Source organism: Gymnodraco acuticeps, unplaced genomic scaffold (genome assembly GCF_902827175.1).
Source record: "Gymnodraco acuticeps unplaced genomic scaffold, fGymAcu1.1, whole genome shotgun sequence".
Lineage (NCBI taxonomy): Eukaryota > Metazoa > Chordata > Actinopteri > Perciformes > Bathydraconidae > Gymnodraco > Gymnodraco acuticeps.
In genome coordinates, this window is record NW_022990276.1 from 215,922 (window position 1) to 237,993 (window position 22,072).

Here is a 22,072-nt window from a genome sequence, read left to right on the forward strand (position 1 = left end):
ATTAGTGATACTTCAGAATAAGAAGGCTTAGGGTCAAATAACCCCAAACGTTTTAAGTTCAACAAACAGAAATGAGACATGTTTTATTTAGTTTAGATTCTTTTGGCCGAGGTGCAGCAAGACTCTGATTGTATTTCCATTTGTATCCATTTTATATATATTGTATTTGTATCATCTTTTTTGTTTGCTTGAATGTACTGTTATGTCACAACCTATTTCCTCTCGCTCTGTTATTGTATGCACCATTATCCACCAACACTATGGATAACACTAACCCTAACCCTAACCCTGATTCTGATCTTCAAAATAACCTCACCATTATTTCTCTTTCTTCAGACCTCTCCCCAGCTCTCTCTCGCCCTCAGTATACGTCTACATCCAATCCTCTCTCATTGCCCTGCTCCCTTCCTCCTCACATCTCCTGGGAACAAATCAAAGCTAAAGGCTTCAGGGAACTTCACTGGAGTTTCATCCCCTCAACAGTCTCTGCTCCTCAGAGGCTTTTCTCCCTCTCTGCGGAGGAGCCACTCACCTGGAAGCCAGACCAACACAAAGGACTGCAGCCCGGAACCAACCTGGAGAAAGGAGATCTGTCTCTGAGAAGAAACCGAGGCATAGAGGAAGACACAGGAGAATATATTTGTGCCCTGGAGTTTGAAAATGGAGTGACTCTGAAGAGGAGTGTGCACGTAAAGCTGCTGCAAAGTAAGTCTAAACAAATCACATCCGTTTATCTTCTTGACGTCCAGCTTCTTTTCCGTCCTTCCTAATTGAAATTCATAACAAGATGTCCTTTAAACAACACATGTTTTCGAATCTTAATACATTTTGGGAGTGTTTTTATGTTCACTTGAGGAAAATGCACAAATAGAAGTCAAAATGATAATTATGTACAGTTCTTGACGTCCAGTCTCTTTTCCGTCCTTCCTAATTGAACAAGATGTCCTTTCTTCTCTTAATTGTTTTATTATAATAACGTTTTAACCTAATTACTGTGGGTTTAACTGACAAGCTCAACATTTTGGTTATTCATAAACCAGTAGACAAACTCATAAAACATAGCGGTTGAATCAAACAACACATGTTTTCTAATCTTAATACATTATTATTCTTTTTTCTCTGTGTCCCGGTTTATCTTCTTGACGTCCTTCTTTATTGAAATCCAAAACAAGATGTCCTCTCTTCTCTGAAGTGTTTTCATCTCTCTGCGGCAGAGTTTATTTGCAAGTGTCCCCGGTGTGGTCTAATTCAGTGATGAATACACGTGTGTGGCTCCACTTGTTTTAAGGATAACGAGCTTTTCCTCCAGCAGAAGAGTGTGATAACAGGACGGATGTTAATTGGACTGTTTTTAATTGAGCTTATGGTGGATTTATCGTGTAAAAGTAAGATTTAGCATTTGTATCTGTGTTTTTTAACCAGGAACATTGAAAAGACACATGTTTGTCAATCTGATTTATTCAAGAAAGGGGGGTTATCTTGCAAATCTCTTAATTGTTTTATTATAATAATGTTTTAACCTAATTACCGTGGGTTTAACTGTCAAGCTCAACATTTTGGTTCTTCAAAAACCAGTAGACAAACTCATAAAACACAGCGGTTACATTAAACAACACTTTTGGGAGTGTTTAAATGTTCACTTGGTGAAAATGTACAGCCAAATAGAAGTCAAAATATTCGTTTATTTGTCCCCGAGGGGAAAATGAGTTGCAGCACATCACAAGGCATTTAAAAAGATAAAACATACGTCACTGACAACAACATAGACACAGATTAAAACATTTTTTAAAAAACAGATATCGGCAGACATGACAAGGGGCCTAGGCTCCCATTTGCGAGAGGGGGGGGTGCCAGACGAAAGACAGCCTAGATCTGTTCTTTTTAAACAGAGGGCCACGATATCTCCACCCGAATGGCAACAGTTCAAAATAAGAGGCAAGAGGGTGCCTCGGGTCACTCACAGTATCGTGTGCCATTTTTAAAACTCTGTCCTTGTCCTTGTCCTTGTCCTTTCTAGACTAGAACATGAGACTCCTGACAACTTACTGGACAATGTTACGGCCCTCCTGACTGACTTTTTATACTGTTGTTCTCCAGATTTATGGAGTCATTTTACATTTTTATCTGAACTATTATTTAACCAGAACCATGAAAATAGATCCCTCTTGATTACAGTAGTTCAACTTTGACCCCCAGGAATCAATTCAACCTTTCACCAAACAAAATGACAATAAAATCAAGTATTAATGTTATTCAAGCCAGCCAAATTAAGTCAACAAATTAAACACTTTGACATTTTGGACTGCGTATAAGTTAGTGATCGTAAAGATATACATTAACAAATACTAGTGTTTAATTGGTGTTACAGTGCATACTAAAACATTTAAATAATGACATGACATGGTTCTCTATTGCAGGCCGTGATGCATTCAGTGTCAGGGCTTGAAGTTGTATTAAAATCTTTGCTTTAAAAATGTAATTTGTTTTATCAAACTTTACATCTATAGGGTTGACAAGTAATCTTTCAGAATCCCACATCACAAAACTAAATGAAATGAAGTGTATTGATGTCTTGAAGGTGACTGTATAATTGTATTTAGGGCTGCAGCTTAATATGGTTTTTAATATTGATTCAAGTCCATAAGTTGTACGATAGTGAGGGGTGTCTGTTGTAGTTTAGATCATCAGTCTGAAGCCAACACATATTCAATTTAATTTATTGGAAGTAGACCAGCAAGTATTTGAAGGGTTGAAGCAAGAGAAATAATTAAAAAGTGTTTTGGATCATTAATGAATTGTCAAAAATATTTACTACAAATACTGTTTCTTGTCATAATTTCAGCTGTAATTGCCTTACATCTGAAATCTTGAAGATACACAATGACTAATGCTGTTTTTCTCTATTTAAATGTGTTGTTAATGCTATGTACATTGCTGTTTGGATGTAGACGCCGTCATGTGTTGCTATGTTTCTGATCTTATTTGAAAAAATAACAATTTGAATCCCCTTAATTTGGCAAGTTCCGCTGGCACTCAGAAGCAAACAGTCTTTGATTTTCTCAGCTTGTCAAATGTTCTCATTATTTTCTCCTTCCTTCTGTCTCTGCATCCAGTCGTCTCCTCTACAGGAACAGAGCTGATCTCAGACCAGCAGCTCAACCTGACCTGCGGCCTCGAGCAGCCGCTGCCCTCTGACATGCATCTGAAATGGTTTCCGCCCAAACGATCGACCCTCTCCGACCCCCGGCCCTCCTCTCCTCTCATCATCCCGTTGGTGAGCACAGCAGACGCAGGAAAGTGGAGGTGTGAGCTGTGGCAGAACAACACACAGCTGACGTGGGCTGAGATAACGCTGGAGATCGGTGAGTGCAGGAAGTGAGAGCAGAAAACAGGAAGCAAGACACGGGCGTGACCTTGTGGCCACAACCCGACATTAACTTGGTTTTACAGGATGTGCTCTGTGTCAGTGGCAAGCTAAACAACATAGAAATGCAAACATAGAAGAACAACTCTGACTATGGGATTTTAGCCTTTGCAGACCATTTACATGCAACCTATATAACACACTGCAGGAAAAGGAAATCCCCAAAATGCATAATATGGTCCTTTGAACTGGAATTATTTGCACATTTTCAATTACTGTTTCTTTGCAATCTTCTTAAAGGTCCCCTATTATACTGTTTTTCATCAATATATGATAGGTCTCAGATATATACAGAGCATGTCTCTGATTGGCTGAAACACCAAACAGATCATAGCAGAATCCCATAATCCCCTCTGTTTCAGCCCTGTTTCCAAAGTGCTGATTCTCTGTCTGTTACTTTCGTTATGACATCATAAAGTGGCCAAAATCTGATCAGCTCATTTTCAGACAGGTTTTTATAGAAATGGATCAGGACAAAAAGAGAGAGAATCTTTGTTCCTGAAACTTTCAGAGTCTCTTTCCACAGAGGGGACACATGTTGATGTAGAAGAGACATGAAGAAGAGGGGACACATGTTGATGAAGAAGAGACATGAAGAAGAGGGGACACATGTTGATGTAGAAGAGACATGAAGAAGAGGGGACACATGTTGATGTAGAAGAGACATGAAGAAGAGGGGACACATGTTGATGTAGAAGAGACATGAAGAAGAGGGGACACATGTTGATGTAGAAGAGACATGAAGAAGAGGAGACACATGTTGATGTAGAAGAGACATGAAGAAGAGGGGACACATGTTGAAGTAGAAGAGACATGGAGAAGAGGGGACACATGTTGATGTAGAAGAGACATGAAGAAGAGGAGACACATGTTGATGTAGAAGAGACATGAAGAAGAGGGGACACATGTTGATGTAGAAGAGACACGAGGAAGAGGGGACACATGTTGATGTAGAAGAGACATGAAGAAGAGGGGACACATGTTGATGTAGAAGAGACATGAAGAAGAGGGGACACATGTTGATGTAGAAGAGACACGAGAAGAGGGGACACATGTTGATGTAGAAGAGACATGAAGAAGAGGGGACACATGTGATGTAGAAGAGACATGAAGAAGAGACGACACATGTTGATGTAGAAGAGACATGAAGAAGAGGGGACACATGTTGATGTAGAAGAGACATGAAGAAGAGGGGACACATGTTGATGTAGAAGATACATGGAGAAGAAGGGGACACATGTTTGATGTAGAAGAGACAGGAAGAAGAGGGGACACATGTTGATGTGGAAAAGGACATGAAGAAGATGGGACACATGTTGATGTAGAAGAGACATGAAGAAGAGGGGACACATGTTGATGAAGAAGATACATGAAGAAGAGGGGACACATGTTGATGTAGAGGAGACATGAGAGAGGGGACACATTTGATGTAGAAGAGACATGAAGAATAGGGGACACATGTTGATGTAGAGGAGACCATGAAGAAGAGGGGACACATGTTGATGTAGAGGAGACATGAAGAAGAGGGGACACATGTTGATGTAGAAGAGACATTGAAGAAGAGGGGACACATGTTGATGTAGAAGAGACATGAAGAAGAGGGGACACATGTTGATGTAGAAGAGACATGAAGAAGAGGGACACATGTTGATGTAGAAGGAACATGAAGAAGAGGAGACACATGTTGATGTAGAAGAGACATGAAGAAGAGGGGACACATGTTGATGTAGAAGAGACATGAAGAAGAGGGGACACATGTTGATGTAGAAGAGACATGAAGAAGAGGGGACACATGTTGATGTAGAAGAGACATGAAGAAGAGGGGACACATGTTGATGTAGAAGAGACATGAAGAAGAGGAGACACATGTTGATGTAGAAGAGACATGAAGAAGAGGGGACACATGTTGATGTAGAAGAGACACGAAGAAGAGGGGACACATGTTGATGTAGAAGAGACACTGAAGAAGAGGGGACACATGTTGATGTAGAAGAGACATGAAGAAGAGACGACACATGTTGATGTAGAAGAGACATGGAGAAGAAGGGACACATGTTGATGTAGAAGAGACATGAAGAAGAGGGGACACATGTTGATGTGGAAAAGACATGAAGAAGAGGGGACACATGTTGATGTAGAAGAGACATGAAGAAGAGGGGACACATGTTGATGAAGAAGAGACATGAAGAAGAGGGGACACATGTTGATGTAGAGGAGACATGAAGAAGAGGGGACACATGTTGATGTAGAAGAGACATGAAGAAGAGGGGACACATGTTGATGAAGAGGAGACATGAAGAAGAGGGGACACATGTTGATGTAGAAGAGACATGAAGAAGAGGGGACACATGTTGATGTAGAGGAGACATGAAGAAGAGGGGACACATGTTGATGTAGAAGAGACATGAAGAAGAGGGGACACATGTTGATGTAGAAAAGACATGAAGAAGAGGGACACATGTTGATGAAGAAGAGACATGAAGAAGAGGGGACACATGTTGATTGTAGAGGAGACATGAAGAAGAGGGGACACATGTTGATGTAGAGGAGACATGAAGAAGAGGGGACACATGTTGATGTAGAAAGACATGAAGAAGAGGGGACTACATGTTGATGTAGAAGAGACATGGAGAAGAGGGGACACATGTTGATGTAGAGGAGACATGAAGAAGAGGGGACACATGTTGATGAAGAAGAGACATGAAGAAGAGGGGACACATGTTGATGTAGAAGAGACATGAAGAAGAGGGGACACATGTTGATGAAGAAGAGACATGAAGAAGAGGGGACACATGTTGATGTAGAAGAGACATGAAGAAGAGGGGACACATGTTGATGTAGAGGAGACATGAAGAAGAGGGGACACATGTTGATGAAGAAGAGACATGAAGAAGAGGGGACACATGTTGATGTAGAAGAGACATGAAGAAGAGGGGACACATGTTGATGAAGAAGAGACATGAAGAAGAGGGGACACATGTTGATGTAGAAGAGACATGGAGAAGAGGGGACACATGTTGATGCAGAAGAGACATGGAGAAGAGAGGACACATGTTGATGTAGAGGAGACATGGAGAAGAGGGGACACATGTTGATGTAGAGGAGACATGGAGAAGAGGGGACACATGTTGATGTAGAAGAGACATGGAGAAGAGGGGACACATGTTGATGCAGAAGAGACATGGAGAAGAGGGGACACATGTTGATGTAGAGGAGACATGGAGAAGAGGGGACACATGTTGATGTAGAGGAGACATGAACAAGTGGATTTTGCATATTAGGTGATGTTTAAAGAAGCTACATACTCACTGGAAACACAGAGTCCTCCCCTGCTGTGTTTAAAATGTGTGTTTGCCCCCTCTCTGTCTCTGTGCACAGTGCCCTGGCTGAGTGTGTGGATGCTGGTGGTCATATGCAGCGTCACCGTCATCATAATCCTCGTCTTCATCCTCGCCTTCATCCTCTGCCGACGCAGAAAAGTAAAGTCAAACCCTTCCTCTTCCTCCTTTCTATTCTAACACACTGGATTATGAGTGTGGCTTTAATAACAATCACTAATCATTGATCTCTCTCTGTGGTTCACATTAGCAGAAGATGAGACACCTCAGGCGTCGACTCTGCCAATGCAAACAGTAAGTATAACAACTATAAAACACACTCACATTCAGCTCTAAAATATTGTACTTTAATATTTTAACATCATGGTTTTTGTAGCTTTACCTCTTTCCAAAACGTAAAGGAAAACCTGTGATTTTCTATCTTTCAGCCCCAAGCCCAAAGGATTTTACAGAACATAATATCTCCACAAAGACATTTTAAAGAGGACATTGCAGCCAATTGAATTTCTGTCCAGATAAGATGGATTTTTATGTCACATCTACAAAACTGTGATACTCCGTCGGGTGCGTTATGAGGACCTGAAAGTCTTATCAGGAACATTTATTTTACACTTGTATATATCAGACATTATATTTTCAACATTTTATCTAAGGCACTTTTTGTTACACAGAAATGTTGCATTTAATTATCATTATAACTTTGTTGTTCGTTACAATTGCTGTTAATATCTTCATTGTTTTTAGATAAAGCATTTTGTACTGACTGACCTAATAGTCTTTGTTACTTGCTTTTTTGCAATAAATATTTACACATTTTTAAATATGGATAGTATACATACATGTGGACACTGTACACTGTAGGGATTTTTTTTGTTTTGTTATTAAAAATATAAAAAATTGTCTGCGATTTTTTTTTTTTTTAAGTGTCAATATTTTAAATCCTTGCATTTGATAAAGTCCATTTCACATATTGTGGTATTTATTCACACACACAATAACGTCAATCTATTTTTTAAGGTTATCTTTTTTTAGGGGCAAGTTTGCCGAAACCGACATTGTGTGTATTGTCATGTTGGTTTTTTACATTAAAGGGGACCTATCATGCAAAATGCACTTTGTGATGTATTTTATAAGTATGTGTGTCGGGTGTGTCGGGGAACTCACGCAGCGTCAGAAAATAAAACCCTCTCTCTTTTCCTCCGTACCCAAATCTCTAAAAACAGGCTACAACGGAGCTGATCCAGATTTGCGTCCGATATGACGTAATATCTGAAATGTGGACCCACGGCCCTATCAGAAACGTTGCTATCAGAAACAATGCCCGACTGTTTTAGACGTAATATGGTCGGTGTTTACATTAGCATCGCTAACACTCAGAGCTAACCTGTACTGGAGAGCATGTGTGTGAAGAAGCAGGAAGTAAAAAGGAACTCACCTTGTGGTATAACCGGCAAGAGAGAAAGCCTTTGAGCTCCCGACTGTTTCAGAGAGAATCCTTGATCATCCATGATATGGCGTTTCATCACGGCAGCATTTAGTTTAGACAGTAGCTGCCGGGTCCCGCATGAGCTCAGACCCCTCCTTTTTATTTATACTTTTTTTTTTTTTTAAAGCTTTATACATAAAATCAGCACTTTTGAAACAGGAAGTGAAACAGAGGGATGTGAGGCATGGCTAGAATGGGTGATCTGTTTGGTATTTTGAGCAAAACACTTCATAGACATGTTTTCTATATATTTTTATATATCTGAGACCTATGCTATTGCCTACAAATAGCAGGATAGGTGACCTTTAAAAGTGCATAAACACAGACAGGGCAATTATATTAACAAATAAGAGAGCATTTTGAAAAAAAACTGCATTATTAGGGAACAAATGTATCCAATACTTTGGTTTATGACTAAGTACCTTTATAGCTGTACCTAATTCCTGTACACATGTTTGCATGCCATCACACTAAAGTAAAATTGATATTGGATAACCATTACCATGTCAGCTTTGTTGTTAGCATTTAGCTCAAAGCAACACTGAGCAAAAGTACAACCTGACAGAGCTGCTAACATTGTGTTTAATTGACAGGCAGCAGAGCAAGTATAAGTCACTTTGAATCAGACTTTCCCTACTTTACAGCTCAATGTCGATTTAGCGCTTAAAGTCTTGGCAAACTCCACGGACCTTCCTTAATTGAATGAACCCAGTTTGATCAGTTCTCCTGGCTGCTCTTCAGTAATGCCACCCTCTAACTTAATCTGAGTAGCACAAAATAAATCCTGTTGGGTGTGAAACTCTCTTATCAGTGTGTGAGACCTTAATAAAAGACACAAGGTCAACATTACAACTATGAGGCAGTAAGGTTTTAACACCATTTTATCTCATAGTGAATCCTTCAACCCGAGGCTGTAGGCCAGTTTTTTACACAATACTTCTTGTCAGTGAACCTTTTTTATGAGGGTTTGATGTTTGTGTGTTAAAGCAAAAGGCTGGGAACATGGAGGAAGGCAAATATAATATCAGGACAAACAGACACACACACACACACACACACACACACACACACACACACACACACACACACACACACCATGTATACATCACTTCAGGGGACATTACATTGACTTACATGCATTTCCTGGAGACTTACCCTAACCTTAACCACAACCAACACATGCCTAACCCTAATCCTAACCCTAACCCTAACCCTAACCCTTACCCTTACCCTTACCCTTACCATAACCCTAACCCTTAACCTAACCAAGTCTTCACCCTAAAATGAATGATTCCCCTTATGGGGATCTCCAATTTGTCCCCATAGTAATGCTAGACCACACACACACACACACACTCACACACACACACACACACACACACACACACACACACACACACACACACACACACACACACACACACACACACAGAGCTGTGTAACAAAATAGTGGCACAAGCTTCCCATTGATATCAGGACATAACAGACTGAAAACACACTGCACCTTAGCTAGCAATTAGAAAATAATAAGGATTCAATCTAAATAACTTCTGTATGTAGCACTTAGAAATGTTTGGCTGTTTTGAAACCATTGCAGCAGCACAATGGTTAGACTTATTGAAAGCTTATAGTAATGCAGAATCTTTGCTTTTTGAGTTTTCTTCTACTTCAAATTCACTTATTGTAAGTCGCTTTGCATAAAAGTGTCAGCTTAATGAAATGTAATGTATTGTGAAGTGTGCACTTTCCTTTCTCTTGACAGTTGGACCCATAGTCCTTCTAGTAATACCTGAAACCTTAAATTGAAAATGAAAGGGTGCACTTACCTTTCTTTTTAAGGGTGTTCCTTATGCTTGTAGATGATCACAAACTTTGGCCTCCTCGCTGCTTTCTGGGTGTTTTATAGGAGCGGTTCGTAAGAAGACAGAAAGAACAGATTGTAGAAATGTAGCCGACAGATTGGACTGTGTGATTCAAGATCAGGACAACTCCGATGCAATGGAAGTCTACACACAGTGTGACTCGGCATTAATTAGCACAATGTCTGTGTTGAGAGTTATTACTATTCTGTTTTTTAGTAGAGCAGCTGCTACAATATCACCTCCACACACACACACACACACACACACACACACACACACACACACCACACACACACACACACACACACACACACACACACACACACACACACACACACACACACACACACACACACACACACACACACACACACACACACACACACACACACACACACACACACACACACAAAACCATACACACACACACCAGATGCCCCGCTGTTGCTCCAACAGACTGTCACCTTTTTTCTTTTTTCTTTGGTCTATGTCCCATTTATAATTTTTTTCTTGGCATCCTATTCCCACAGCTATTGTCAGTTCTGCTTCATGAGTTTTGTTATTCAAACCAAACTAATTAAAGCAGCAGAGGAGGATTATTTAGTGTCTGTCTGTGTGAGTTTAAGCTACTGCTGGGCTTAAATTTGTGGTTGCACCATCAACACAAATTATTTTGAATCTGTGTACTTCATTTAGACCACAGCCTTGCTTTCTTCACACACACACACACACACACACACACACACACACACACACACACACACACACACACACACACACACACACACACACACACACACACACACACACACACACACACACACACACACACACACACACACACACACCACACACACACACCAAGCTGCTTTACCATCACTACCTTGTCACTGTTCCAAATTCGTTTTTTTTAATAACTGTCAGGAAGAGGCAGGGTTTCTTTCCCCAGCTTTTTCCCCAAAATAGTTTTTTCTGTTCTGACTTACAGTCAGGGGTGGAATAAGTGTAAAGAACCATCAGTAAAATGTACCAAAGAAATCACTCATTCTGCAAAGAAATAGCCTCATATATGTTATTTACTATTATATATATATTACATTACATGTTACTTGTTAGACGCTTTTATCCAAAGCGACTGACATACTCAATACTGTGGGCAATCCCCACAGGAGCAATTTGGGGTGAAGTGTCTCAGGGACACAACGACATGCTGACTGCAGTGGGGTTTGAACCTGTGCTCCTTTGATCCGAACACCAACGCTCAACCCACTGCGCCACACGCCTCCATATATGACATTATTGGGCTTACTGTATGCTCATTTTTAGGTTTCATATTTGCATATTTTACCTAACATGTTTTGTTGGCTCTGTTGTGATTAGTCAGGGAGATTTAAGCCTTTGCAGACCATTTATATGCACTCAAATCTAACACACTACAGGACAGGCAAAACCAAAAAAGCATAATAGGGCCTCTTTAATATAGTTGCTGTTCTAGACGAACAAACGGTTGTCCCACACTTATTAATCATGTATAGTGTCAGGGTTAGGGTACACTTTTTGTTATATACGTACTGTATTGTACCTCAGCTATTCTCTGGCTTTAATCTTTAGAGATGCATTATGTAAACGTTGCATTGCAAAACATCATTGGAAAGCAACTAAAGCTGTAAAATAAGTGCTTCTCAGTGCTTCTCTACAAACATCAGAGGACAGAAACAAGGTCATGCTTTACAGGGCAGGAAAACACTTAAACCAAACACTGACATCATTTAGTTGATGGTACACGAGAGTTTACCCGAGCACATGTTTTGTTACAGCTCTGCAGCAGTGTAGTGGGCAGAGGAAACGTGTCACGATAAATCAACCAGCAGGGAGAAATGTAATTTCAAGGAGAATAATTGATGCTCGGGAGAGGAGATAGTGAAGCCTTTAGGGAGCAGAGGAGGAGCCGAGGAGAGACTGTCACGATCTGTCTGTGTTGTGTTTTGTCTTGTCTTTTTCTGTCTTTGGTTTCCTGTTTTATTTTGAAAAGTGTTCACCTCCTGTTTTGCTTGTTGGTTTCTGTCTGTTTTCCCTCCCTGATGACCCGATTGTGTTCACCTGGTGCCCCTGTGTTTCCTCCTCCCTCCTCACCTGTCTCTTGTTTGTTTGATTAGTCATGTGTGCATTTAGGTTCTGTGTGTTCTGTTAGTCTGTGTTAGTTCCTTGTTGTAGTTTGACGTTGTTCACGGGGAAGAGTTCTGTTTTGCTCTGTCTTTAAGCCTTGAAATAAAGGTATTTTCTGTTTATCTGCATTTGGGTCCTGCCTGCTTCGCTCTCAACCCTGACAGAGACAAAGTGTTTACAAGGGCTCAAGGAGGAAATAGAGGAAGTGACACCTCCAGGACACAGTGTCATTATCTGAAATTAAGACGGCATTTTGACATTATTGTGACACAAATATTTAGAGATTTCTAGTGGTGGAAGTACATTTACTTAAGTGTTGTAGTTAGATACTATTCTGACATAATTGTATTCCACTTGACTTCCATTTAATGCTACTTAAACTTTTCCTTGAGGCAATTAATGTACTTTTTAGTCCACTACTTTGTATATAACACTCTCGAGCTAAAACACATGATAAACCTATACTGTATGATATGATACAGTAAGTACTATACTACCAGGAAAAAGTATTTAAAATTGATACTTCTTCTCTACATAAGTATACCTTTGAGATGTCTTTACTTGAGTATTTCCATTTTGAGGTAGTTTATACTTTACATTATTGACCATTTTGCTACATTGATATGACAGTTTTAGTTACTACCTTACACATTAAGATATAACAGAATATGACGCATTGTTTGAAATGTAACCAAAACTATACTTAATTGTTCAAATCAGCTTCACCTGAACCTATACTGCACATGTGTCAAACTCAAGGCCCGGGGGCCAAATCAGGCCCTTGGTGGATTTCATTTCGGCCCGCAGGATAATTTCTAATTCCTATTAGATCTGGCCCGCCGGTATATTGCACACACACCTTCACTCCATCCTGAGGGTCTCCTCCGCTCAGAGCCTGAGCCCAAACATTGATGACCTTGCCCCCAAGATGAGATGCCAAGTATCTGCTTGAACTAGCTTCAAAGAGCAGCACACTGAGTTTAATGGATGTTTCCTTCTGCACTTTATTTCTTGCGGCAACAGGGCAGGTTTGTTTTGTTCTTTGAGGGAAATAGTTTTGTTGAAGCTGTTGTTGGCCTGTGGGAAAATGTACTCATAAGAAATGACTCCGGAAAAGCTGCAGATAGAGCCATAAGAAATGAATGCAACTGATTATTTATTTAATGTTGTTTTTATAGGCAATAATTTAAGCTTTGTTAGTTCCAGGTTTAATATGTGCAATAAGTTCATTTCAATACGTTTTGCAATAAACATTGAACCACCTCGACTAGTACCCATTTTTTTATTTTGGCCCACTGTGTATTTTTACATTACATTACCTTACATTACATTACATTGCATTTAGCTGATGCTTTTATCCAAAGCGACTTACAATAAGTACATTCGACCAGGAAGACACAACTATTTGAGTTTGACACCCCTGCTCTACAGGATCTATACTTGTGTACTACATGTATTTGTGTGGATGTGTGGACCTGACTTTCGATCAGACGTACTGTGTTATCTTTTGGGAATATAACATGTCATGAAGCTAAATTCTGGTCAAACGCTTCTGCTGCACTCGACACCAGAGGATTAGAAATGGAGGATTGACGGGCTGTTTGTGTGTAATCAGGCTCCTGAGGACTGGAGGAGTCATAATCTTCTGATGCCTCCATGAGAGCCAACATTATACACACTGTGCTGTAAATAAACTATCAACAACCTCCTGTGCAGTGGTGGGAAGAAAACTATTACATTTAGACAAGTATTGTATGTAATAAGTACTTAAATAGTACTTTCATATACTTTACCTGAGTCATTTGATCTCTTTTTTATGCTACAAATACTTCTTCTCCACTTCTACTATTCCACCATTTTTGGATGAAAATATTGTACTTTTTACTCCACTATATGTATTGACAATAGTATCTTTGTACATGAACTTATGACAACTTGTAGTGCCTGTGTGATGCATTATGTTACCACTAATCAACCAAGTATTTTAGATGGTTTTAAAGTGGGCTAAACATGAGCAAACATTTCATATAGTACTTTACTACTTAGATATCAAGTATAGTACACATAGACAATAAATACAATTAGCTGAACATTGACAAAGTACAACATTGGCAATAAAATAGTAAAAGAATATCCACAATACTGTGAAAATTCTGCCTTACTTTTGATATATTTTGATTGTAAGACTGTTACTTGTAATTGAGTATTTTAAGACCACAGTATTTCTACTTTTACTTCAGAGTACTTCATCCACATCTGCAGATTTCACGTGTGAGCAAGTGGTAAAACATAACCACAAAAGAGTACTTAGTTATTGTAGGCTACTCAGCAACATTTGGAATTGTCTTCTTGTTGTAATGTTATACTATATTGTGCTACAGTACTTGTAAGTAAAAAAAGAGCATTATGATATTAAGAGTGAAGGTCCTGTAATCAACAACAAAGTTAATGTGCTATCTATGTATTATCAGTGTGGGGGAAACAGGACTCAGACAGACACGAGGAGAGCTGGAGCTTTGATGGCAAACACTGACGGTTTATTTGGAGCTTCGGCCGGAGAATTCACACGACACGTCACGGGGCCACGAGCAAGCCCGCCTTAACCTGCCATCAGGCCCTGGGGCTGATAGGTTTTGTAGGCCCCCTATTTAAACCACAAATCAAAGTCATTTATAGCCTCGGCAGGCTCTGTGATCGCACTTCTCCACTCTGCTCTATGCGCGCCTGGTCTTCTCCTCCAGATGAGTGACGTATCGGGCCTCCCTCATGTATTTGTCCGGTTGCCGTTGGCTCTCCTCCACGTACTGTAGCAAGTCCTCGTTGTCCTCTCCATCTCCTCCAACAGATAATGTCCCTCCTGTCTGTTTTTCCTCTCCCGGCAGCGGCCGGCACCGCTGCCGCTCGGTACAGAACTAATCTGTCCTTCCTCCTCATCCTGGCCTACAGGCTAAAAATAACCTGTAAGCTTCGGCATTTTTTGTAATAGCTGCTTGTCTCGAAACTCCTTTTCCCTCAACAATTTCCTTTTCCGAGCGCCACTCTCAAACTTTTTCTTCTCCGACATTTTCTCCTTAACGGAGCGTCCACACAGCAGCTTGCGTTGACGCTTGGAGGTGGGCGTATCTGAAGCTTGGGGATTTTTTGCGAGCAACGCGACCAACAACCAATCACATGAATCTCCCGCCCCCGACATACAAAGCAATAGCAATGTTAAAACGAAGTAAACTGGATATAAAATCCCCAAACAGGCGAAAACCTACCAGTTCCATCCACTGTCTCTGCCTCTTCCCTCCATGCCTCGCTCCTCCGGTTTGTATCCCGGTAGATGAACAGAGACTGATCATACAGCACCGGGTGATTCACTACCGCTATAATGAATTTTCCCTCCATTTTTTGGAATATGAGGAAATGACCTGCGTAGTCTCTCCCAGCATACACGCGGTTTGATTGGCTAGCGCTTGTACTCAGGGGCGGCGCCAGGGGGGAGCTAGGGGGTGCTGAAGCACCCCCCAGGATTGCCAAAGCACCCCCTAAGCACCCCCAAGAAATATGTTTTTGTTTTTTTTTCGAAAATTATTATTATTATTTTTATTAAATTAAATTAGAAATATTATTGATTACATCAATGCATATGTGAAACAAACACATTTTTTTTACCAAAAACATAAAGCCAACACAGGTGATATGATTAGGCCAATGGCCAGCACCCATTCCATTTTTGACCTACCCATAGGTTAAATTACTTTGTGACACTTGGGTGACTTCCTGTTAGCTAGAGCGCCAAATGATTTGCTAACAGCAAAGTGAAAAATTGATAGTTTTTTAGTCCTTAAACGTCCACGTGTGGACACTCAATCAAAACCAACTGAAAGCGAGAGGGATTCTGCACATAATAGGCCTCGTGAGTACAAGTAGCTTACTTCTGGGTCTCTGTGTTTCATTCAAGCCCTGCTCTGTGTGTGTGTGTGTGTGTGTGTGTGTGTGTGTGTGTGTGTGTGTGTGTGTGTGTGTGTGTGTGTGTGTGTGTGGCACGAGCCACTTTGTGTGCGTGCGTGCGCGAGCGAGCGAGAGAGCTCGCCTCGCGCACCAGTGGGTATCTACCGGAGATCGTTGTGGTTAGCATCTGGTGCTAGCTAGCCAAGCTAACGGATATAAGGAGCTTTTTCAACAACAAGGTGGAGGGAGAACTCTCTCCTGTCAGACGGAGAGTCTCAGGTAACCTCAGCTCAGAGATGGGGTCGTTACTAAAAAAAAGTAATATATTACATATTACATATTACTTTTAAAAAAAAGTAATATATTACACTACTTCGTTACTCTCTACATAAAGTAACTCGTTACTTTACTCGCAGGGCCGGCCCGCCCCTACAGGCAGATCACGCAGACTGCGGCGCACCTACAGTGTAAGCGCGCCACAGTTTTGCCTCTGCGAGACTCCACTTGCACCCCCAATTACTATTGCATTAAGGAAGACATAACACAAGTCTTTCTTTTTATGCTCTAAAATAGGCTACCAGCCACACAACAAGCTAACAGTCTGTGAAACGTAAAGACACTAATTAATTAAACCAGTTCAAGACGCATTATTCTTATCATTCTTTATGAGCGCATAACGGTAAGGTATCTAATTACTTATTTATTTAGTATTCCATAACTTAGTAACAGAGATGGTCAAACTAAAGTGGTAGAGACATGGCAGAATTCCTACAATGAAGCGGGACATTGAACTGTTCATCCGTGAGAGGGCGATCAACAAAAGAGAGCGAGCGGCCCGTTGAGGGAGTTTACAGATGAAAAGACTCAGCCATGTTTATGCAGCACTGCACGTGGAGATGTGGTCTCGCAAATCGCGCAGATTACATAGGCCTACATGTATATAAACCGATATAAACCTGCGGCGGAAACCCCTCTTGTCTGTCAGTGAGTGTGATTATTTTATAAAAGTAACGAAGTAACGCGTGTCATATGTTAGTAACTGTTAGTTACTGAATTATAAAAGTAACGCGTCACACTACTCCGTTACCGACATAAGTAATATTATTACAGTACCGCGTTACTTTGTAACGCGTTACACCCAACTCTGCCTCAGCTCAGGTGAAGTAAAGGACTCTCTCAGTGTTTAGATAGTTAACTTTAGTCTAGTTATCTCAGTGGGTCTCAAACGGTTTGTTTTAAAAGGGGAGTGATTTGTAAAATATCTATAAAGAAAAAGTAAACCTGTTGACAGTTCTGTTTCGTATGGGTGTTGAGAGATGTATCCATAGATCTCTTAATGTTGCTCTCAAAGTGCACCAGATTGATGCTTTTAACTTCAATATTTAAAAAAAAATCTTCCCGGGGGAGCATGACCCCGGACCCCCCTAGAGGAGGCGAGGACCCTCCTAGAGGAGGTGAGGTCCGCTCTCCACTTGTAAAAATAGCACTTTACCCCTGCCTATATGCCGTGAGCTGATTATCGAGCCTTCATTGTAACAGTCGCGGGTGCACTGTGTGTGTGTGTGTGTGTGTGTGTGTGTGTGTGTGTGTGTGTGTGTGTGTGTGTGTGTGTGTGTGTGTGTGTGTGTGTGTGTGTGTGTGTGTGTGTGTGTGTGTGTGTGGGGGGGAGTGTTGCAGTAGAACATTCAACTGTAGCGCTGGTGCATTAATGGGAAACCCTAAATGTTTGAGCACCCTCTATGAAACGTCAAGCTACCCCACAGCACCCCCTAGAGAAAATCTCTGGGCCGCCACTGCTTGTACTGGCAGATTTGCATAAACGGGATTTCATTGGCTGACGCCTCCGTCGAGGCGTCAAAAGTTGAACATTGCTCAACTTTTGAAGCCAGCAACGCCAGCAACGCTCCGCGTCGCTTCCCAAAATGCAGTTCGGCTAAAAGTGACGTCACCCCATTCAAAGTGAATGGGCAGAAGCGTTGGAAGCTTCAACGCACGCCGCTGTGTGGACGGGCCGTAACAACCTTCTTCTGTCACTCAATCAGTCGCAATTTGAATAAGTCACATGTTAAAGGAATGCTCCACTCATTAGATAATTAATCAAAACTTCAGTATTTAGTGAAACATTATGTTTAAACCATACCCTGAAGAAATCAGCGATATTCCCCGGTAAATAATGATTTTATAGCTCTTTTTTATCAAAACCTGTATATTCCGTCAGGCCGCTGCCATTTTGCCCATTTTCAGTAGTCACGTGATGGTCGTGACGTCATCCATGCGTTCACTTTGTAAACACCATACACAGTCTATGGTAAACACACGAAAACATGGCGAAGTTTTGAGCAATATGAAGAGATTGGAAGGGGGAATTCAGCCATACAGGTTCGAGCCTACTTAGTACTACTTAGTAGATACAATGATTTTGATTACTCGATATGTATGCATGTAGTACCACCCTTGCTAGCGATTCCCTCTCTAGTTTAGCATACTCAGCCTCGTTGTCCCTGGCCCTAGAACCACGATTTTATGGGGCCGGAAAAACTGGGGGGAAATACCCACTAGCCGGTACTACGCTATATGGAAAGGCCACCAAAAACTGGCCTGGCCTGGACGATAAAGGACGTTTAAACGGGGCTACCCGCTGCAATGGAAATGCGCCATAACATACCTTATTCTTACTCCGAGCACTACTTCTGGTCCTCCGTCGCTTCACACTTGCAGAGGGCGATTTCTCAACTGGCCGAACTGGTGTCCTGGTCGGTGATGACACCAGAAAGACCGATGGTACTGCATCTCCATTAAGTAATGGTTGTTCAATAAATCCCATGTTATGTTTTATCATACTCTCAGAGTAGTCGTCCGGAAACTTGAAATGTTCGCTGCATACATGCGCCTGTGGATCTTTCGGTTCGGGCCGGCCACATTTCGCTAGCCACTGCCTCCGAACGTACTTCCTACGCTTACCTTTTGGCAACAGATGGAACCGAGCATTCCGTGGATTGTTCCTATCAGAATTGTGGCAATGTTTCGCGATACAATGAGGCATATTTGAAGAGAGTAACTACAGTAAATAACATGAACATCAACGTGTCCTCGAAACCAAATGCATGGTTTACGTTACGTCCGGTAAAATGGCGCCGCCCACAGTGTTGATGTTATTTCGGTAATTAATCAGTTTAAAATCACTGATAATGTCATCGGATTAAAAAAAAAAAAAGAGAGACTGGCAGAGACTGGTCTGTTTTGTCGGATGATAATTTTTTTTAAATGAGTGTCATGAGCATACCATTCCTTTAAGTGGTGCCCACTGACTGTTACGGTCGGAGTCAACATTTTTGAGAAAAATCTCTGGAATCCATCGATCGGATTTATTAGCGGAGCAAATGATCAAAATAGTACGGAGGGAAGATATTTTCGTTTAGATTACTGGTCTGGGGGAGGCTATACGTGTGTGTTTGTGTATTTTTGCGTTTGTGTGTATTGTTTGTTTCCCGGGGAAAACACTCACGAGAAACATCGGCTGTTGTTATGCCTGCTGTGACGTCAAGTTACTCCGTTCTCCGCTTGTATTTAGGCCGAAGCTTCAAAGTTGTATTTATCATCTGAATTTGCCGAAACAAGTTTAATATTCTGAAAGCCAAGACTTTGTTTATTTGAAACCAGATGAAAACAAACTGTAACGGACCCTGCCGTGTTATCTATGATTACTATACGCCTTACATTCATAATTTCAGCGGAGGGAGGGGAACAGCAGAACAGCAGAGTGGCGAGGGAGAGCTGTCTTCTTCCCTTTACAAGCTTCAAAAATGTATTTATTGTGTGATTTTGGAAATAAAAGTTTCATATTCTGAAAGCCAAGACTTTGTTTATATAAAAATGTTTTAAAACATCCGAAATAAAAAAAAAAAATTAGAATTTTTTTATTGGCTCATGATAGGCCCCCAATTTCCGTAGGCCCCTGGGCTTCAGCCCAGGTCAGCCCGTGCATTAAGGCGGCCCTGGCCACGAGTTGACCACACGGTTGAGATGCCACAATCAATTCTGAAGAACTCTTCTGTAGTTCCAGGTTTTAACTAGTTTGGAGTGTAATAATCAACATTCTTTATCAGCGAGACTAAACAAATATGGACCCTGAATCTAACTAGAGCTGTCGTCCATAGAAAAGAATGTGTGCCAGGGAACCTACGTTCCTAAAAAGAAGGGCTTCTAGATGTCCCTGAACAATAAACTATCTCATGGCGGCTTGTGCTCCGTCATAAGCTGGCAACAACAATGCGCCCAAGCTGCTCCTCCTTAAGAGAGATAGCAGCAATACCCAAGGCCGTAGAGCAGGGGTGTCAAACTCAAATACACAGTGGGCCAAAATTTAAAAATCGGTACTAGTCGAGGGCTGGACTGGTTCAATGTTTATTACAAAACGTATTGAAATGAACGTATTGCACATATTAACCTGTTAAGCCCCAAGCATGTTTTTCAGGTTTCAGGCTTGAAAATGACATGCCCAGAACAAATGACTATATCTTCCCTTCTAAAAGGGGTAAGTTAATAATCTTTTTTCTCAAAGCAATGATAAACCTGCAGTTGGATGTAGAAAAGTCAGAATCAATATAGATGTTTTTATTTTAAAGTAAATTCAGATTGAACATAGTAAAAAACTGTAAATTATAGTTTCCGTCCAAAAAAGAAACATTACTTATAGTGAAAACCACCTTTGAATGATGGGATAGTAGACTAAAAGCTTTAGGAATCCAAACTAAAACATATAATAAGTACCCTGTGTAAATTTGACCTTTTTAGAGAGATTTAGAAAAAACAAAACCCACCTGGGGTCCTTTGGGTATATTTGCCATATCTCTGGAACCTGTTGAGGTCTCCATATTAAGTTGAATAATTAAAACGAAAGTTAATATAATCAAATATTATCAAATAATAATCAAATATAATCAAATATATTCTTGTATAACCCACAATGAAAATGCATTATATTTCATGTTGTTCTATAATCACAGTATTTACAAACACAAGGGGTTTGGTACATTGAGTTAGTGAGTGGGCCTAATATAGTTTAATGTCACAACTGAAGTGGGCCAGTTGAAGTTAGAATTGAAATGTCACAACTGAGGTGGGCCAGTTGAAGTTAGAATTGAGATGTCACAACTGAGGTGGGCCAGTTGAAGTTGGAATTGAAATGTCACAACTGAGGTAGGCCAGTTGAAGTTAGAATTGAAATGTCACAACTGAGGTGGGCCAGTTGAGGTTAGAATTTAAATGTCACAACTGAGGTGGGCCAGTTGAGGTTAGCATTTAAATGTCACAACTGAAGTGAGCCAGTTGAGGTTAGCATTTAAATGTCACAACTGAGGTGGGCCAGTTGAGGTTAGAATTTAAATGTCACAACTGAGGTGGGCCAGTTGAGGTTAGCATTTAAATGTCACAACTGAAGTGGGCCAGTTGAGGTTAGCATTTAAATGTCACAACTGAAGTGAGCCAGTTGAAGTTAGAATTGTAATGTCACAACTGAAGTGGGCCAGTTGAGGTTAGAATGTAATGTCACAACTGAAGTGGGCCAGTTGAAGTTAGAATTTAATGTCACAACTGAAGTGGGCCAGTTGAAGTTAGGATTTAATGTAAGAAATGTAAAACTGTGAATTGAGGTTTTATATTAGAAAAGGACCACAGCATGATATATTTCGTATGATTGTCACATTGTAACGACAGAAGGTAAAAACCCTGTAAAAGTGTGGACCATTTTCTTCAAATAAAATCATCCCACCTTTTTGGATTGGGATCACTTAAAATAAATCTGCGCTCTCCTCTCCTGCTTAAAGGTAAGATTGCACACTGCCACACTCACACTTAGGCA

At 40.8% G+C, this 22,072-nt stretch overlaps 1 protein-coding gene across 2 annotated transcripts in view; it reads left to right on the top strand.

Moving 5' to 3' along the window:
* The window catches only part of cd4-1 (CD4-1 molecule), a 33,566-nt gene extending 25,695 nt beyond the window's left edge, over window positions 1-7,871 (top strand). Inside the window, exons 7-11 of one of the 2 annotated variants that reach the window (XM_034221576.1) lie at window positions 337-705; window positions 3,114-3,362; window positions 6,803-6,903; window positions 7,013-7,056; window positions 7,191-7,871. In XM_034221576.1, the coding sequence (XP_034077467.1) occupies window positions 337-705; window positions 3,114-3,362; window positions 6,803-6,903; window positions 7,013-7,056; window positions 7,191-7,221 (794 nt within the window). In that variant the 3' untranslated portion in view covers window positions 7,222-7,871. The remainder of the gene's footprint in view (window positions 1-336; window positions 706-3,113; window positions 3,363-6,802; window positions 6,904-7,012; window positions 7,057-7,190) is intronic. The other variant, XM_034221577.1, reaches the window with a different exon arrangement.
* Window positions 7,872-22,072: the final 14,201 nt, after the last annotated feature.